The sequence below is a fragment of the Rhipicephalus sanguineus genome, chromosome 2 (genome assembly GCF_013339695.2).
Source record: "Rhipicephalus sanguineus isolate Rsan-2018 chromosome 2, BIME_Rsan_1.4, whole genome shotgun sequence".
Classification (NCBI taxonomy): Eukaryota; Metazoa; Arthropoda; class Arachnida; order Ixodida; family Ixodidae; genus Rhipicephalus; species Rhipicephalus sanguineus.
The window spans coordinates 82,349,963-82,370,686 of record NC_051177.1 but is presented as its reverse complement, the minus strand read 5'-3'; the positions used below and the strand labels follow the sequence as shown (position 1 = coordinate 82,370,686).

Sequence of the window (20,724 nt, the reverse complement as noted above, 5' to 3'; positions counted from 1 at the left end):
CTCACAATAAAACTCCCTATCAGTCCCCTTTCACATTCCGAAACTGCCTCCCATGAGTAACATAGCACTGCCGTGACTGAAAAGAAGGGCCCTAAATATTTATTTCAGGCAGAAAAAAATACATATACTATATGTCTAGGTTGTACAACAGCAATCATCAACAAGAATTCTAAAAGCTGATCTCTGGATGTGAGCAGTTTTGGGCTTATTGGCACACGAGAAAACAACGGCACGAAATAAAGGCAAAACACGAAGGTTCAAGCATTGGTGCCTGGGACGTGGGAGCCGAGAAGCCTGGATGTGGCAACATTGAATTTTGCAGCTACCTAAGCGTATGCTACGTGTGCATCACCCAGCCCCTTTCATTTACTTTAATCGCCACATTAAATTCTAAACAAGCAGTGAGTGCATTGTTCTTCGTCCTATGAGCCAGCATTCACATTAGTACATGTTTTCCACTAGTGCAAACAAAAGGTCCTTCTAGAAGCAGCAGTTCACTTAAAGCAGAGGCCAGAAAAACACTGCACCATAAATTACTCCCTGCTGAGAGAACACAAGGCCCAGCTATTTGAGAGAGTGGGGACATTCCCTCAAGGGCCATGCATCCGTTTTATCCAGTGCCTCCCTTATTGCAACATAAATTAACTTCTGCGCCATGCAGAAACATTGTGCAAATGCACAAGTCAGAGGGAATGTTAGCAAAGAGATGAACTAGATGACCACCGTCCACAACTTGTCCCAAACGCTTTGTACAGTGCTGGAGTTGGATCTTCCGTCTATATTACTCCATAGTACAAACAAAGGGCAGAGCAAATAGCAATAACGTGCACTAACTGATCTGAGACACAGAGGCATCGCAGAGGCTACAAGTGGAAGCTGGATGCCAACGCCGCACGAGGTGCCAGTTACTCACGCTTTCTGTGGCTTTGTAGCTGCTTCCTCCTTGTCAGATTCCTTACTCGTTTCCTTCTTTGGTTTGGGATCGTCAAGCTCTGCTAACACGTTTTTTCGCAAGAGCTTGTCGTATTTTCCAGGTTTCTTCTTCTTCACAATTTCTTCTGAAGAGCTGCCAGCACTGCCCTCTTTCTCAGACGCCTTCTCCGTTGTCTCCACCACTGGTGCTTCAGTGGCCTTGGCCTTGGCCTCTTCTGATTTGTCTTCCTTTTCTTCTTTCTTGCGTTTTTTGCGCTGCTCTGGTTCCACGGTTTCATCTGCAATGAACAACTTCTTTTTAAAACATCATCTGGATTGTTTTGCCTTTTGGCTGCAAGTAGAGGCACACCATTGAACAGCGTGTAATGGCAATTTGACGACTGCTTGTTGGATAAAAGCAACTGCTTCAAACTTGCTCACAGTTTGAAATGCTACAATATAGAGCCAAGTACTTTTATTTCAACTGTCTTCAGATCGTGTCATAGCGGCATAACTTTGACTCGAGCACTTGCATCAAGGCCAACATTGCCTTTAGCAGCCAGATTCGTAGCGATAATGATGCGGTTATTTCGAGAAATTGCACATACCGGTCGTTACACTAAAAAATTTGATATTGCATTTCAATCTGCAAGCACCGTGCACGTAAACATGTTCGGTGACTGAGATAGTCCTTCCTTTCTTTTTTCTTCACAAAATAAATATTTTTGCCGCGTCAAAGCTCATTCTGTGAGCCTGATAACAAACTTGCTGACTGCATGTGAACATGAAAAATGCTTTAACTGGATACCTTTCACAGGGCTTTCCTGCCAATGAATCTTTGGTGCTGCCTACCTACACTGCTGTAATTGGTTAACAAGGTCCGTTTCTTTTTTTGGCTGACCCAGTTAGCTTATCAAGTAAAGCAATACCTAGCAGCACCTTGCATGTTTTATATCTCAAGTTAAATAGAAGGGTGTAACTAGCTGTGCAGGCCTACGTGTTGCAGCCAATGCCTCAGCTCCTTCAGTGCCTCGCTGCACATTTTGGAAACATGAGATTTCACCTTCCCAAATGTTAGGTTAAAAAGAATTACTTAGGCCACAGCACAGCAACAGCAACTTTTGTCCCATTTTCAAACCACTGTTCCACACAAAAAGCAGCATGCTCATGAGTTGCCCTCTATATCAATTTCTTGATCAGAAAAGAGCTGTTTTAAACAATGAACTTGTAACCTCAGAAAACTGATGAATTAACTCCTCCTTACTCAGTGTAGTGCTGCTTTTCAGAATACAGATGGAGTCCCGATTCTACCCCACAGTGATGCTGCCCCATAAATAAAAGAAATCTAAAAGGCTATAATTTTGCTGGCTGTGTGCGCCCCTAGAAATACGGGAACCAGGCCACGACCATGGTGTTTTAAACATCCCCTCTTGGATTTAGAAACATTTTTTGACTGTGCGGGCTGAGGCTTTATTCTTTTCATACCTCACAACAAAGAATGTTTGTTATTCTAGGTGGTGTTCACAGCTACACCATAAAAATGTGTAAATATCCACAACCTTCGCTGGATTCTTCGGAAGTGCTGCGCAGGATTCTCTGGAGCAAGGTCTCTTGCAGCGAGTCTTTTTGGGTAGTATTCTCTGACTGGAATGACAGATGACAAAAAGGATCAAGCGTTCACACAATAGGACAGAGTGAACATGATTAAGCATGTGTGTCATCCTAAACATGCTGCTAAACCTCAGTAACCAAACCATCTTTAGCCAAAAGCACTAAAGTTTCCAGGGTTCAGGAGTACACACAATTGTTAATATTCCTGGTGAGAGTAAAGGCAATCATATGTGCCACAAATGAGATGTCAGCTATTAATCTGGCATTTAGCGAAATTGGGCTTCAGAGTTGTATTATGAGCCAATATTTGCGCAAAGATTATGAGGATGAAATGCTCTGAACGTCGTGTTGATGAGGTTGCTGAAGCATAAATCATTAAACTAGGGGTGTGCGAATATTCGAAATTTCGAATATTTTTCGAATAGTGTTTGCTATTCGATTCGATTCGCACTGCAATTTTACTATTCGAACTTCCTAAAAACAAATACAGTCAACGTCCGATTGAAAGTGACCCCTTCAGATTTGCAATATGCTTCACCTCATTACACTCTCGTATTGCGGCAAAGCTGCCTTTCAAGCTCCGTTACGGTCGAATATTGCTAAGAGACAGTCAACATCCGATTGAAAGTGGTCCCTAGATTTTCAATATGCTTGACCTCATCTCACCCCGGTATTGCGGCAAAGCTTGCCTTTCAAGCTCCGTTACGGTCGAACTTGGCCAAGACACAGTCAACGTCCGATTGGAAGTAGTCCCTAGGTTTTCAGTATGCTTCACCTCATCACACCCCCGTATTGCGGCAAAGCTGCCTTTCAAGCTCTGCTACGGTCGCAAATGTATTAACTCAAGAAAACGCGGGTTCCAACATGGAGATGAAAGATGTGGCAGAGGTGGGGGCTCAATTAATGCTGTTTTGGACTTGAAATTTGGGCAGGAAGTCCGAAAAATCGGACACCAAAGCTTTTTAGCATCCAAAATTTCAGATATTATATATCGACGTCTACGAGACAGATTTGGAACTCTGGACTTGAAGGGAGCACACCCTTGTCCGCCACATCAGTTGGGCTTCCACAGAAGTTGAAAGAGGAGGAGAGGCTGAGGAAATGGCAACTTTGCCTACCACGTGTAAAGTGTTGTCGACAACACTTTGGTTGCACCATATCATGTCCAAAATACAATTCGGCCTCTACATTGCGCTTCAACCTAGCGAAAAGGAACACTTCCATGTTGCTATCTTATAAGAATATGCTTGGGAATCCTCTCCAAGTTTTTTTCCTGCAATTTCGCTTCAAAGTATTCGAGAAATATTCGAGAAATATTCGAAAAATATTCAATTCGATTCGCACTCACACTTCAATATTCGAATTCACTTCGCACCCAAAATTTTGCTATTCGCACAGCTCTACATTAAACACAACAGCTGAGCACCATGAAGAAGCATTCCTGCATAATCATGATGCAGCTCACACATATCATGAGTCGGTGTCTGCAGTAATGAAAATGCATCACAGCTGGTGCAAATTCATGCATCAACACAACACTGTGTCATGATGTATGCTTTAACTTCAGCACTCAGTACCCAATAAAAATGGCTACACTTGTTTTTGGTAGAAACGTTAGCAAATTTTGTCATTCTTTACCATAAGACTCGTAGGAATGGCTTGACTTCGTACTGCAGTTTGGAGAGGTCTAAAAAGCGAAATGTTTCATTTCCTCCACTAATAATCAACCTTCTTCAACAAAAGAAACATAAGCTTTCAAAGAAAAATCTACCTGCCTCAGCTGGAAAATGTGTCTATTATGCGACCGCTTGAAAAACAAAGAGCACACCCACTGAACCTATCACACAAAGGACAGTCGGTATAGTTGGCCTTGCACAACTGTTAAAAATTAGTTCATGCAACAACGAAACAAAAACCAAACCTACACCATCAGAAAGGAAGCAGTTGTGAGTGCTAACTACACAGCTTCCTATCTGTGAACTTTAAAATGCACAAAGATCCCACGGACATGGCACTAGGATGAGCAAGAAATGGCAGACATTTTTTAAAAGCTATCTCCAAGTGCACTAGAGCACTGCGTGGGCCCGGGCCGACCCGAAAGCACGGGCCCGGCTTGGCCCGCAGGCCGAGCCGTCCGAAGCGTTCTTCGGCAGGCCTGGGCCGGGCCCGGGCTTGTTGCTGCGGGCTGGGCCGGGCTCGGGCCCGCTCATTAAAATGCCTAAGTCGAGCGTTCAAGCACACGCGAAGGCTATGCATTGCATGTCGGATTAATTTCGACCACCTGGAGTTCTTCAACGTGCACCTAAAGATAAGTACATCGGTGTTCTTGCATTTCACCCCCATCAAAATGCGGCCGCCGTGGCCGCGGGAACCGCACTCACGTCCTAGAACTTAACAGCGAAACAGCTTTACCGCTGAGCTATATACCACCGCAGGCAAAGGAACATTTTGATGCATGTACACACCTGATTTTCCGTCCGATCGCCCGCTACAAAGCGCAAGGCATCATTAATAATAATGATCAACAAACTCTAGCGGGGCCGGGCCGGGCCTGGTCATGAACACGCGCGCCCTGGATAAGTTTAGTAATGAACACTCGGGCCCGGGCTGGGCTCGGGCTCCGTAAAGCGGGCCCGGGCCGGAAAATCAGGCCCGTGCAGTGCTCTAAAGTGCACACCTGGAACACATTTGAGTGCAAAAGGATGAGACACGTGAAGAGAAGACGACGACTACATAGAATCGGCAGGTACATATGTGTATGCCTTGTTGCTGTGCTAGGTTAACACATACTAATAATCAAGTTTCGCAGGGTTTTGCATGATTGAAAGATGTGAACATGCCTGCTAATGCCAATGGGAATAAAAAGATGAGAACAGAATGAAGTAACTGAAGTAACGAAACCAAAAAGAAAATAACCTTTGGATACTGACAAAGACCCTTGAACAAGCACAAGTACACTCATACCTCGTTATAACGAACACGGATATAAAGAATTATCGGTATAACGAAGTAAATGAAGAATAGTCTTGGCATAGCTGCAGTGTTAAAAATAAACGTTTATAACAAATTTTCGGATATAACGAAGTTATTTTCGTGGCAGATGCGACTTTGTTATAATGAGGTTTGAGTGTATAGAACTTGTCAAGAATATTCCCAAGAACATCGCTAAGCATGAAAAAAAAAAAAAACAAATAAAATTGAAGGTTCCATTTTAAAATACACAAAAAGCAAATAACCATCGTGAATGATGTTCCAGGAATTTCCCTGGCACCCCCACTTGCCACCTCCGCGTCGTCCTCGTCAGCGTCTTCGCTTGAGTCCGACACTGCAGTATTAAAGCAATAAGCATGTTTCAACTGTTTTATAATCCTACATAAATTTTACTAAAGGAGGCTTCAACAATCAACGACGGAATGGAAGCTGGACTAGCTCGTAAGCATTTTATTTATATACTTCGGTTTAGATGAAGGAGAGTGTTTTTTTGTAAGCACATAATAAGTTGGAAACGATAGCAATTTATTCTTCACGTAATGCCAACTTGTGAAGAGAATATATTTTTCGTCACTTTTATGTACATCAAACTGTAAAATGAGCTGCCATCCACATTACTGAAAACTCTGAGAAGTTGACAGGTACATCTTTTTGACATCAGTTAATTCAACCCAACAACCTCCAAGTATTTCATAATTTTGGAAACTGGAAAGCAAACTAGAATGCACAAAGTTGCGTGACTGAGACATGGACAGAAGAGAGACACGATTACACACACGAAGCGCAGACTTACAACAGTTTTATTTCGAAAATTATGTCACTGAAAATTGATGTCACTACGCATCGTGTGTCTAATCGTGTCTCTCTTCTGTCCGTGCCTCAGTCATGCAACTTTGTGCATTCTAATGGCAAACCAACAGGCCCAAATCGCAACCTTAGTGGAAAGGAAATGTTTGGGCTAGGTCAGGCTAGTTAGTATGAGAGTCGCCAAAAAGTGCTGCATGTTTCCTGGGCAGCAGGAAATGTGTCGGCATCCATGCATGCTCCCTGAACTTGGCGCTAGTAAATCGTGTTTTACAATACTTCCAACCAACTATCCCAGCTCTCTCGTTTCACTTCAAATGCACAGTTCTTACGTGGCCAGTTACTCTGGTTCAAGCATTAAAATAGAATCAAGCATGTGCACCATCTTAAAAAAGCTTTCCAACCAAGCTGGGTGTCTAAAAGAAGCACAATGCCCATTCTTGTCCACGAAAGGAGCTCACTCTGAGGATAGTGACAATATTTCTTTTCTTCGACTCAAAAAAAAAAGCAATATAGAAACACACCCTGCTTCTCTTCTTCAACTCCCCTTTACCAAAGCCAATGTTTAATGCACTTACCTATTTCCTTGCTCGCTGCAGCTTTCTTTTTGCTTTTGGGACCTCTCAGCTTCTTTTTTTTATCTTCACCTTCCTTCATTCCGCTTTCAGGTGCTTCTTCCATCTCAGCGTCAGATTCCTCATTATCTGGGACCTTTCGGCGTATCCTAATCGGGGCAAGAAGTCTAGCAATTTCTTTTTCTTCGTCATCCACGTTTTCCACGTGATCCACGTTTCCTTCAATTTCCATCTTTGCCGCGGCAATTATGGCGGGGTCAATGTCGAGTCGCTGCACTTCGACAGATGCAGTCATCTCCAGTTTCGGATCACCATATTTCTCGGAAGCCCTTTCCAGGCACTTGCTAGCCGATTCACTCAACTGCGCAGCCGAGCCGCTAGACGTGCGACGCCTCTTCCTCGGAGACCTGTGTTTCGGAGTACGAGGCGTGCTCGTTGAAGGATCGTCAAGTTCATCCTCGCTCGACGACTTGCTAGTGTAGTGCAAGCTTCGGATCAAGGCACGGCGGGCTTTCGCATCTTTGCTCAATGGGGTGCGCTTTTTCTGTCGAACCGATTTCTGTGGCGATGACTGCTTGTTTTCACCTTCCCCGGAACTTGGGAAGCTTTCAGTTGCTCGACTGTCTTCGTCCACAGAGTCGGCACTGCTAACGCTTGCCTTCCCTGCACTCTTTTTCACTTTTCTTGCTACTTTACCTATCTTAATACTGTCTTCGTTGCTTGAACTCATGTCAACAGTGCTAACAGATTCACGACGTCTAGCATCTGCTGGGAGTTCTCCAGGGTCTTGTTCTGCCTGTTCATCTGCAGCCTTCAACTCTTCTTCTTTCTTAGGAGGTGTTTCAGGTATAATCTCTGATTTATCCGCATCATTCTTACGCTTCGCGAACAAGTCGGCAAGAAGGCTCTCCGACTCATTCTCACTTTCGTCATTTAACACCACTGGTGAAAATTCATCACCCAGGCTTAGAACCGGTGGAATGTCTATGGGAGCAGGTGCTGCATCCTCCTTCTTGTTATTTTCTAGCTTCTGTGCCAATGTCTCTTCCTTAACGTCATTATCAGCAACCTCCTTTACAGAACAGCCAACGTCGCTTTCAGTGTCATCAACGGAAATAGCACCTCCTCCTGTATTTGATGGCGAATGCAACTTTTTCACACGACTAAGACTGTCGCACTCTTCCAGGTCAATGGGCTTTTTATCCGCAACCTGCCCCTCAGATATTAACAAGGCAGACTTATGACAATCATTTCCAGCATCTTTCGTAGGCTCAGCACCTGAACTGTGTGCTCCATCAGCCTGCAGTGTACTTAACTTTCCTGTATCACTGCTGTCTTTAGTGCTGCGAGCATTAGACTTTGGCTCCAGTTTAGTTGCATTTTTGTACTGCTTATGTGGTGTGCTATCAGCTGCTACTTCAGTCAATGGAGCACTCGCCGTTTCTGCCGCACTGTTGACTATTGCACTGTGGGCATCAGACTTTGCATCCAATTCGTCGCCTCCTTTGCTGTGTTCATATCGCTTGGTACTCGGGCCCTCTTGGTCGGAGCTGCTAAAGTGGGCACCTACTTCGTCCAGCACAAGCAGCTTCTTGTTCTTGGCTCGTTTTGTGGCATTACTAGGCTGGGAGTCCACCGATGCAGATGACTCCTGACCCTCATTAGCCCCCTTCTGTTCTGCTTTCTTCTTCCGGGATTTCATCTTGCGCTTCTGGCATTCCTCTGCACTTTGGGCAATGCGGGACAAGCTGCGGGCGTGGTCCCGGAGCAGCTTGCTCATGCTTGCCAAAAGTTCCTCTTGCCCGCCAGAGGTCGCCAATGTGGAGAGTGACCGCTGAAGCTCCATAGCTTTTTCTAAGGCCAGTTTCTGCACCTCCGCTTCGCTGAGCTTCATTGACCCACCGGCGTCGGAAGTGCCCGCTGACGTGCTGTTCGCCAATTGGCGACTGTAATTGCCAATCATCTTGGCGTAGTTGACCATTGGCACAAGCGGTGCTGGATCGCATACATAGCAGTGCCACTCCTTCAGAGAACTGACCCGGGTCATCTCTCGTCGTGACAGGTTACGGCGAATGCAATTCTTGCAAAAAGCGCGGGTGCATTTGTCACACACAAGCAGGCTTCCCCCTTCGGCGCACCAGGAACAGTACTCGTCGGTGCCACTGTCGTCCTTTTTGAACTGACCGTCCCCGTAGAACCTGAAGCACCGCTGAAAGAAACAATTCCCCAGGATAAGAGCAAGAGCTGCAGTAGGAAAAGCTGTCTTTATGAAGTAAAGCTCAAAAATGCTGCCGCTTGCTCAAAGGGACCGACAACCAAATTTTATGGTACCTGTTTTCTTTAGCGCAATGGAAAGCTTAGCGGTAAGAGGGTCTAATCATGGAATAGTAACACAGATAACGCTGTCAAACATTTATATTCAAAAGCTTTGATCTGCGGTGATTGTGGAGTCATATACACACAACACATGCTGAAAACAGTGGGAAGTGAGCGCGAGAGCGCTTCGGCTCAACATGTCCCACTAGTCGCCACGAAGGCAGCGCCGGTTCTCAGCGTGCAACTTTTTTCACCTCGTAAGCAGCACAGAATTGAGCAGGGATGGATAACAACCTACATACACTAATTTTGAGTGCTAATTATGGTGTGCATGAAAGCATCAGACTATACGTACACCAAAGTGAACAACTCCATAATCAAGCTTCAAGGCTCTTCCGGCAGGCGCAACGTACCGGTTTATTGTGACTTTTAAAGAGGTGGTGCCATCAAATTTGTGGCTTGCACATTCTTTGTTGCCAACGTTTCTTACTGCTCTAGGGACCATGAGACACGCTCCAAGATTCATGTATTCTCGCTAAATAATTTGATATCACCTTGTTTATATGAACGACTTTCGGTTTTGGTTTCTGGACGCTGAGTTGGACAGTGACATTATTGTGTAGGAAGCTTGAACACGTGGGCCCACAAAGTTGTGACGCGCGCAGTGCTGCCTCGTCTGCTCTCGCACAAACACGCGAGAAACCGTCTGGATGCCTTCAAAACGCGCTAAAATTCTCTCATAGAGAATATTAGCATGTACAGAATTCCGGAATACACAAAGATCTTTGCGGAGCACCGGGTTACAGGACGATGGTATTGACATCTTGTGACACTTCATGCAACCGCAATTACAGGTGCGTTTCTTTGTTTTCACTGAGTTACCGTGACGAAAAAATGTTTCAAAAGGCAACGCGCTCAGAACTACATCGCTGCCGAGAATTTACGCCAGCAGAGAAATAGAACACATTAGATTTCTGCAACAACAATTCTGTGCTTGCCTGGTTCATCTTAGCACCGGCAGGTAGGCCCACCTATCTGGTCTCACGTTTACGGCTGCGATAACCCGGCATGCTAAAGCAACATCTCTAAAGTCGCCTTCGCAGGTTCGCGTGATGATGAGAAGCACTTTGCAAAGTGTGAACAAGTTGGGCTACTTCGGCAACATGCTGAGAAAAAAATGAGTGCAGGTTCGCAGCCGATGCTCTCTTGGCTTGCCTGGTGCAGCGGAGCTGTGGGTCACCACTCATTGCACGTCACTCTAATATGGTCCAACGTCACTAAAACTTTCGTTACACTTCCTACCCTGTGACGCCGGTGTCAGTCGCACTAGCGATGGTTCTAGATCGTGAGAATGAGCATTCAGGCACACTTTGGGAACGAATTAAAATATATTCTAAACGTTTGCTGTGTCCAACACTTCGTACTGAGTGTCCTTGCACACGGGGGAAGCCAACAGCAGGCTTTTAGAGCCTCGAAGTTTGGTCGCACCACACCTTTAAACGCGATTTGAAAATGTAAATCCTACTCAGCTCACAAAAAGGATGCTTGAATCTATCACTATAATTCACGGCTTCTTCATTTCCACCAGGATCTAGTCACGCGTTCTGGCCAGTTGTCGGTCCCTTTAATCAAATTGGGAACTACTGTCATCAGGTTGATGCAATGAAGCCAGCACTCTAACGCTGAACTCTTTGCTCCAAGATGAACATTTATTTAATTTACTATTCTTTAACCCATTAAGTGCCTGGCCAATCACATTCATATGAACACTGATGCACATCATTTGGCTGTGCCCCAGCCATTTTGTGAACATGACAGTTGCACCATTTACTGAGAAGCTTGCTGAATGAAACATTTATGGCTGGTTTTATTTTTACACAGCAAAGAGTGCAGCAAAGCTGTCAGCGTTTCCTGCATAGATTGTTGCTTTCCAACATCCTGAACTTGCACAAGAAGCCCCGTTTTATTAAAGGTGCCATAGTTAGAGAAATTCCTATAAACACTTATTCAGTGGACTTTGAGCTTGATTACGAGGTTTCTTCAGGGGGCAATGACAGTATTGAAGGAGCCCGTGTTGTTCGAGAAACCAGTTCATCCAACTCACTAACATTATTTGAAACCTTTGCTTGAATTTTGAAGATTTAAGAATGCATAAAATATTCAGCAACGTATCAATAGCATTTGAATTGAAAGCCTGTCCAACTGGTTACATCTTTGCAAAAAGGGACAAGAGTTTACTATCATAAACAGCTTAAGTTCTCTAATTACTTTTTTTTTTTTGCACAGTGGCCACTAGCCCAAATTAAACATTTGGTACAGTGATGCTGATGACAGTACCTTTTGAAATGAGCGATTTCAGGGTCCTAATTTTTTTTTTAAATACGTGCTCATCAACAAAGTTTTGGCAGCCTTCATGAGAACATTGCAATGAATCTTTTGTCCGCATATGTCCGCATCCGCTTACAGGACAGCTGTAACACACTCACCTTACAGACAAGGACATTGAGGAGCCTGTGAAAGTGGACCCTGCTCTTATCATGGTGATTGATCTGGGACCCACAGGATGTGCACACAACGCAGAGATTGCCAATCTCTTCATCTGCAAGCACACAACAACTTAAAAGGGTGTTTGGAAACAGCTGTGAATATCAAGCATTAAAAAAATTCCCACTTATTCTGTCACCTGAAACTGAAATGAAGCAGATAGGCTTGTTTGAATGTGCTATACCTTCAAATATTCAGCTAAATATTATGCTACATATTCAATATTCATTCTGGCTCTAATTTCAGTGTTTGGAATCCTGACAATTTTTAAAGTAAACTCATATACATTTGTTTGCTACAAGCAAACATGTATAACTTTGAAAATGTATATGACGGTCACTGCAAGCAAGTTACATTGCCATTGACATGGCTAATGAGCGAGACAAACCAAAGACAAAGACTTTGTTAAAAAGGTTGTTTACAGCTTAACGCACAGATGTTTCAACTTTATTGCATCAGCTATGGTTCAACCATATCGCCACTAAGGACAGAAGCCACAAGCAGCATGACATGTTGGAATGTACACCGATATAACAATTTTATTATGTGTGAATGAAACACATTTAGAAAGCAGCAACATTTTTAACATATTCGAACGCTTTGTATTTAAACGCATTGCTGTAGTGCATGAGCAATACAAACAGTGCTGTGAAGCTCACCAATGGCCAGTGCTACATGAAATTGTGATGCATGTTACTATGCGCTGACCGGTCTCAGAGGCCATGCATTCACTGACTTCAGAATTCATAGATTTTCCACATGCATACTTGTGACTCCTGCAGTTAAAATCAAAGGGTATGCTACGCTAACACGACATGGACCTTAAGAGCTAAAAACGATTACAATGATTCAAAATAGGGCAAAATACAGGGTGTTATTTTTTTTAGACGATATATATTTTTTTATAAAAAAGCCTGTGACAATCAGGCTCCTGTTGTCTTCGTACATGAACCCTATGTCAAGGCGTTTTACATGTACTTTGCCGCAGCTAAAGTGAATCTGGAGTGGCTAATTAAAAAATATTAATTAGCTTTTCAATTATTTAGCTGAGGGCAGTTGTTTATATTACAAAGTTAGTAGTTCGTGACCTTTCATGGCATACCCATTTTTTAAAAATACCAAAATTGCCCGTAATTTGAGATATTCATCATCGAATTTTTGTCATGATATAGAAACTGACCTTTCCCAGCACACAGGAAATACAGCTACTTTGTTACGTCAGAGAGTAATTTCTTGTGACAAGCAAGCGATGAAATTTAAATCAAGAAACGGTGAGTAGTCTGAAAGAGACTCATAAACCACTTATTTTTAACGTGCGATATGTGGTGCTTATCTGTTTTTTTCTTAAACTCGAAAGAGGCAGAGAAAACTCTTTTGTCTGTCTGCAAGAAGAAGCGCCACAGTGGCTTCCCCCCTCCCCCGGAGATTTATGCTGTACAGAGGAAGACATGGCGGATATTGCAGTTTCCTTGCGCACAGCCCGAAAGAAGTGGATAAGCACTAAACACCACATGCAAAGGCAAGGAGGCCCACTGGTGAAAGTGAGATGACCTGCTACTTTCAACGACAAGATACTGTCTTGATGCGTCTTCATTCAAATTTCGTCCAGGGGCGGCGCCAGGATTTTTTTACTGGGGGGGCACCCACGACAAGTGGGTTCCTTCAGGGGGGCTGAGAGGCTGGGAACATATGCATTGTATTTTGACTATGCTTGCTCTTGGGGGGGCAAAGGGGGGGCAGGCGGAAATTTTGGGGGGGCTGGAGCCCCCCCAAACCCCCCACTGGCGCCGCCCCTGATTTCGTCACTTGCTTGTCATGGGAAGTTCCTCTCTGACGTAACAGAGCGGCCGTGTTTCCTGTGCACCAGCTGCGGCCAGTTTCAATATCGCTGTTAAAATTAGACGATCAATATCTCAAACTAAGTGCAACTTTCATGATTTCTAAAAAATGGGTGTGCCATAAATTGCACGGACTACAACTTTCTAATATAACCAATTGTGCTCACATCAATAATAAAAAAAATTAACAAGTTTTTGTTAACTAGACACTTCAATGTCCTTTTAGGTGCTGTAAAAATTTACACCTTGGCATAGAGTTTGTGTGCGAAAATGACACGAGCCGGAGTGTCATAGGATATTTATAAAAAAATCTATTTTATCAAAAAATAACACCCTGTATATTACACTGCGGGGTTTTACATTCACATTTATAAGTAACATCTGTTGCTTAATTTGTTCTTAAAAGAGGTAGAAGCATCTGGTTTTAAAAGCCAAGTTATAACAGATGCCTCTTTTACGTGTACGTATTAGATGTCTGCTTTATAAAAATACCATCACAATTTCAATTTCTTGCTTCAAAATCTTTCGACACCATTACCATTCACACTGAAACAAAAAGCTTATATTTAAATGAGCCTAGAAACAGAACTCAAAGTCAAGCTTATTACTTTCAGCACTTTTCGCCTTTAAGTTTATTCTAGAATTCAAGCTATGACATCCCTGTTGTTCTGGCTGTAAAAAAGCTTACAGCAATTTCGTGCACACAAATTCTGCATTCCTCTTGACACTACAAGCGCTATACAAAGACAATTATGTGTCTATTAAAGGAACACAAGCCCATCGTTAAAACTGGTTATTCTTGTGTGCGGTATTACCATGAATGAGATTAACTGTAGTTATATAGACGATCAATATGTACATAAAGCTGCACTGCATACTAAACCACCAAATAAACAGACTATAGCAGAATTCACTCCTAGCGACACCACGTAAACAACAAGCAGTATTAATAATGACCTTGTTATCATATATTACATTAAAAAATACATGCAAATGTTATGCCAACTGAGCTTTATGACTTCTTTAGATATTATTGCAGATGCAGTACACTACGTACAGTCAACCACAAATGTTTACGGACCATGCGAGCGCATCCTAGACTGCCTGTCGTGCCACCTACCGTCGACCACAGCGCTGGTTTGGAAATGGGTCTTCTTGTTATTCACCGGCATATTACTTTCCTACTGCCATGAAGGACATTGTTAGTTGGTTGTTTTTAAGCAAAATGCGTATCTGCACTGTGACTGTCACACTCATACTTTGATAGCAGAATCACATGGCTCACCTGAGCAAAAGTATATAGACCATCGGTTTTTGAACTAAAGCAGTTTGTCCTTATCAGCCAGTGAATCTAACTTGAAATTGAGGATTGCATCTGAACATGTTATATTTCAAATTATCCAGTGTGCTGGTGAGCTCTAGTCTTTTTGCTGAGCCTGCAATCCACATACCTCCACCCACAGCATTCACATTTGCATAGTAAATAGACAATTCAATCCCAAGCTTCATGCTTGGGTTTCATCATGAACACTACGGAGATACTGACCATATTATTAGCTCGAGCACTTTATTTATCTGACCAAGAATGACTACGTTTTGCTTCTCTATTTTTTCTATAGCATATTTTCAACCTTTGCTATTTCTAGACACTTCTAAACCATTTTCAAACAATTCATGCTTTATGCATACAAACTTCATTTTGCCTCGTCCTCAAGATATGTATTTCTCAGTACAGAAAACGATACAGAAGGTAACAACGAAATTCCTGCTTTTACAGTGCTTCAAAATGAAGTATTCCTGCAAAGCAATGTTTCCGCGAATTTAAAAGCATGGATTTTCAGCACTGACCAAAGTGCTGCCTTTTTTTGCAGCAATATACAAAGAAGGAAATAAACACAACTTTTGAATGCCGACACTGTGCAGCCATCTATGCAGTGGAATGAAAACTAATTGAATTTACTGCATTGGAAGTGGATATGCTCAGTTTTTCTGAACCGCTTAAAAAATGGGGATGCTGTCATGGACGAAATGAGATTTTGCGTGAGCTATGCAGATTGTGTTGACGAGCTTGGCTCATTGCACTTCAAAAATTAATAAAATGAATGGCCCAAAGACAGTGAACACTGCAAAGTGGTGGACACCATTAATGTGAAACTTCCAACAAATGCACCCACAAGATATGTGCAAGAGATATGTACATTAAATGATGCATTTCTATGTCCCACAGTAATGCACTAAGCTAGAAGGAAAGCAACAGGGAAGGCCTCAGGATTAAGTCTGACAACATGGGTATTCATTAATGCGCAAACAAAATTTAACAAAGCAACTTTTCCAACCTTGCTCCCACTAAATGTGGCTGGCACAGAAATAGGAAATGAATTCGTGGCATGTTCAGCAAGAGAATGCCGTAGCCATCAAGTAATTATGATACATCATTTACAACTCGCCTTGCGACAATGATCAAGTTCTTTAATCGAGGGTTTGATGGAGAACCATCTGGTCAGGTAAAACTGTACAATAACAATCATAAACTTTGTACCTGACCATGAAACAATGAAAACAATCATTTGTTGCCCATACTGGCACCTTTATTGCAATACGAAAATGCAAGCGCTGAAACAGTTCATGTGCTCATGATTGCGTTAAAAAGTGATTTCACATAGACGGTGTGAAGGCACTAGTAGCTTGAATGGCGAGTGATAACAGATGAACCCATAATGACACATTTGGCCTGTCGCCAATATACTTGCACGGCCCCAATCTATAGCCATGACAGACCACGACTACATCTGTATTGCTCGTCAAGCCAATGTGAACACCCTCAACACAGTAGATGGCAATCATCCTCCCTTGTGGCCGAAGCCACTTACTCAGAAATACATAAGCTGTTTCAGCACAGCAAACTCTCTGTATTGTAAACAAAGTGCCGCCTTACAGGCACCAAAACAAACATATATATCATTGTTGGTGAATGACAAGATTTATCCGAAGCCCCCACCACCAACACCGTAAAGATCACAGCGAGTGTTTTGCTTCTGATGCAACTCAACATTTTATGCTACTCTGCCCTTTGTGCAGTCTCTTATCAGGTACCATGTAAACATGCTGGTGCTCTGATACTAACACGGTCAGAGTAAGTAAGTTTAACCAGATGGCTGACCATCACACAGCAAGCGCACTAGCCTTTCTATTCGGTAAGCAGCGGCAGTGTGTACACGGATTCATACTTTCCTTGGCTGCAAAGGGTACAGCACAGTGACCTTTTAGAGAGTATGCTAGGTACAAATGGAAGTTGCATGTAGGAGCAGTATAACAAACAGACATCTCTACTCAACAAACATGCCTGAGATCGCACCTAGCAGACCGATGCTGCGAAGTCCGTGTGTTAGAGGACATAAAGAATGATGTCACAAAGTTCGATGTTAGTTCGGTCTATTTTGCTTACGACTTAGAGGGGCGCGCCGCAGCGCGCAGTTCTCGGAGCTCATCCATAGAACGACTGTATCGACCTTCGCTGGAGCAGCAGCTTCTTCGTCTGAAACACAGCGCAAGACACGAGAACGTTTCAGTGAAGACGTCAGGAAGGACACGCGGCTAACCTTTACGAGCGTAGCTTCAGTAAAGATAAGGTACAACTAATTCTAGAGCACTCGTTAAATAACGCATACGCTGACCCCACCGGTGAATGTCAACACATTTTAGTTACCGGGCAGTTTGCTGGAGCTTGCTTCCTCACGGTTGGCCATGGTAGCGATCTTGTCTCAGAAGCTAAACGCCTCTCTGTTAAGCTATAAACGGATGAAAGTTTTATTTAAGCGTGTGCGGACATGCGTACCAAGACATCTTGCCAACGAATCGAGTGTTTAAGTTTACCTGCTGAATCGGCGCCAAAGTGTGTTTAGGAAGTTCCGCTTTTCAACCAAATCGCGACAAGCTGACTACAGTAACCGCGCTTTAAGTAAACATTTCCTAGTGATTACGAGCCGGTCGCTCGAATATCACATCGTTAAAACGTAAACGCATATAAACAGTGGTCACAATCACGAACTATCGCATATCTACGCCAAAAGGTCTACAATGCATATTTGCCGGTGGAACTAAACTTCGAAACGGCGCGGCCAAATTACAGAAATGACTAGACGGGCGAGGGGTACTGGGACACGGCATTCTTTGTTACTCTCATTGCTCACGACGGTACTGTGTCATACATAGCAATGATCATCCCAATAGCTACGAACATGTCAAAAATTAGCGCCTGCAAGTGCGCGCTGCTACTAGAGCAGACACATCGCCTACTAGAACACGTTCCATTTCGCGTTTTACGACCATTACTTGCCATGACGTAGCATCGGTACGACCAACTAGGCGCAGATGCCCGTCAGAGCGCTGCTAAAGCAGCGCAAATGTGAATGCGAATGACGTTGTGTAACCAACCGCTGGGTGCGCTGCTTGCGATGTGCGGAAACTATGATGCGGATTACACTTTCGATCGCGATCGAATTTTAAATGCGAAGCATTTCTTAGCGAACTTCTGCGACTTTGAGCGTATCTATCTATCTATCTATCTATCTATCTATCTATCTATCTATCTATCTATCTATCTATCTATCTATCTATCTATCTATCTATCTATCTATCTATCTATCTATCTATCTATCTATCTATCTAGCCGCCTACGACTTTGTGCTCTCCTGGTCGCTTGGTTAATCGAATGTACACCAAAATTGGTATGGCGTAACATGACTGCATGACGAACATCAATGACAAGTCATAACATGAAAATCATGACACGCATGTCATGTACAGCATGATTTACATGCCACGCTCATGGTGCGCTGGTGGCCGTTTCGCCAGCTTGATATGCACCGAAATTGGTATCTTGCGACGTGACTGTGTGACAGATGTATTGCTTTTTTTATATTAAGCGCTAGCTAGTTTGTATGTTACTTTGTGCACACTTGTTACTTTTGCTCATTGTGACAATTAGTCTAGCTTTTGTTCGTTTTCGCACATTGTTTTGCTGTATCAGTAGTTTGTGTCTTTTTTCAAGCAAAACTCGCTTAATCTGTCAAAAAGAGGCAAAACGTGTTACATTGACTTATGTTTTCAATGTTTTCTAAGCTGGAACTTTTTTCTAGATTTTTTTTTTCTTCTTTCCTCGACGCATTGTTTTTCTTATATCTCATCCTGTTGTTTTCTTTTGTTGTAAAATGTAATGACAAATGCATATATATGTACCCACTCCTGCCTACGACTTCGCATAGAAGTCGGCAGTACTGAATGAATAAATAAATAAATAAATAAATAAATAAATAAATAAATAAATAAAATCATGACACGCATGTCATGTACAGCATGACTTACGTGCCACGCTCATGGGGCGCTGGCGGCCGTTTCGCTAGCTTGATATACACCAAAACTGGTATCTTGCGACGTTACTGTGTGACGAACATAAATAATAGGAGTTAACATGAAAACCATGACACGCATTTTCCTCAATGACATACAAGACGATGTATGCAGCTCTTTGCTGGCTGCTTCGCATTACATCGATTCCCACAATGCGTGGGATCTGCCGGCTTTTTTTACCGGTTGCGATTGGTTCATACGCCTACAAAAGCTCTTCTGGGTGCGTTTTCAAGAGGCTCGCTTCAAAGTTGATGGGGAGACGTTTCTTTCGATCCCCATCGCTCATCGCCGTAGACAAGATCTAGTTTTTGATTGTATTCTGGAAAAAAGTTTTCACATTAATCATATATTTAAATATTAAGGCGAAAGCCTTAGATGCCTCATTATACACGAAAAGTGACCGTCGGCGACGTCAACACGAGTGATCATGGAGCGAGTGATACAAAAAATCATCACGCGATGACGTACGTCACTGAAATTTGTGACGTCATAGGATGACGTCATCATATGACATCGTCGCTTGGTCAAAGCAAAGGTGGGCCGATCCCGGAGACCAGGCCCGTAACTAGGGGGGGGTTGAGGGGGTTCTGACCCCCCCCGAAATTTTTTTGATGCTTTAAGTTTTCGGGTGATACTAAAATATTTACACGCCTTCACAGCGACCACCAGCTGCCAAAGTTACACTGCAACTTTCCTGGCATTGCTTCCCTCTTCTTCCTTTCTTCAAACCTACCCTTTTACCAGAACACCTCAGCGCTCCCTCCCTCGCACCTGCCCTATTTGTACAGCTTTGCACTTCGCCCTCGCGTTCCTTCGTCTTTCACCCCGTAGCAGCTCCTTTATTGATTCCAGATGCTTTCCTTGTGCATTGCCGCTGGAGAAGTTATCCGTCTGTGCGGACCGCACGTGTCGGCTTTGGGTTCCTACGAAAAGCGCGTCTCCTTCTGTGAACGTAAACAGTTCGACAGCAACGGCAACACCAACACGACGTGCGCAAATTTGCCAGGGAACGAAACCCCTAAGCGGAAAAACTCAGCGGCGCATTCCGAGGACGCAGGCTGCAGGGTAAACTTTTCTCAAACTGTAGTCCTCGCCACCGAAACGAATCATCGAAGATGACATCTACTGAAAGACTGGCATATCCGAGCAACTTCGAACAACCTTAACCACACGCAAGGAAATCTACCTCTTCTGTACACAGAAGGTATATGCGCCTCCCTACAAAGCGCACAAAGCGAGGATACAGCTGGCACACAATCCGGCACCAGCGGTCAACTTTCACAGGAGAGAAAACGCCGCCAAGCTGGGCTGCGCGCGGGAGTACAGAGGCTGACGTCACAGCCTACAAAGTGCATTTTTGGGGGGTCACGGCTATTTAATTAGCGCAGCCCAGAGAGAATTATGCAGGCGCCCAGGGAGCCGTCTGTGAAAAGGTGACTTTTTCACAGGAACGGAGCAACACCTCCTTTCTGGACTGTACCAGGGGAGTGCAAATGTTTCGGCAGTGCATTCTTGGGGGTTCACGTATATTAAGGGGAGTATGCAGTGCCCGTGGAGTCTTCTGTGAAAAGGTCTTTAAGTAGCGTTAACCCAGTTTGCTGCAGCTGGAGTACAATAATGGGCCTGCATGCACACCAGCTGTAGCGGCGTTCAGAAAACACATGCGCCACGCGGGAGCCGGCGCGTTCATCACACTTCTACATTCTAGCCACTGCAAAGTGGAT

The 20,724-nt window shown here is 43.7% G+C and overlaps 1 protein-coding gene across 2 annotated transcripts in view; it reads right to left on the bottom strand.

Annotated features, from left to right (window-relative positions):
• The window catches only part of LOC119383244 (transcriptional regulator ATRX), a 70,372-nt gene extending 52,487 nt beyond the window's left edge, over window positions 1-17,885 (bottom strand). The window contains exons 1-8 of one of the 2 annotated variants that reach the window (XM_037651295.2): window positions 17,465-17,885; window positions 17,298-17,379; window positions 17,037-17,126; window positions 11,696-11,808; window positions 6,897-9,102; window positions 5,760-5,848; window positions 2,472-2,556; window positions 914-1,211 (exon numbers count right to left, since the gene is read on the bottom strand). In XM_037651295.2, the coding sequence (XP_037507223.1) occupies window positions 914-1,211; window positions 2,472-2,556; window positions 5,760-5,848; window positions 6,897-9,102; window positions 11,696-11,808; window positions 17,037-17,126; window positions 17,298-17,337 (2,921 nt within the window). In that variant the 5' untranslated portion in view covers window positions 17,338-17,379; window positions 17,465-17,885. The remainder of the gene's footprint in view (window positions 1-913; window positions 1,212-2,471; window positions 2,557-5,759; window positions 5,849-6,896; window positions 9,103-11,695; window positions 11,809-17,036; window positions 17,127-17,297; window positions 17,380-17,464) is intronic. The other variant, XM_037651293.2, reaches the window with a different exon arrangement.
• Between the last annotated feature and the right edge of the window lie 2,839 nt (window positions 17,886-20,724).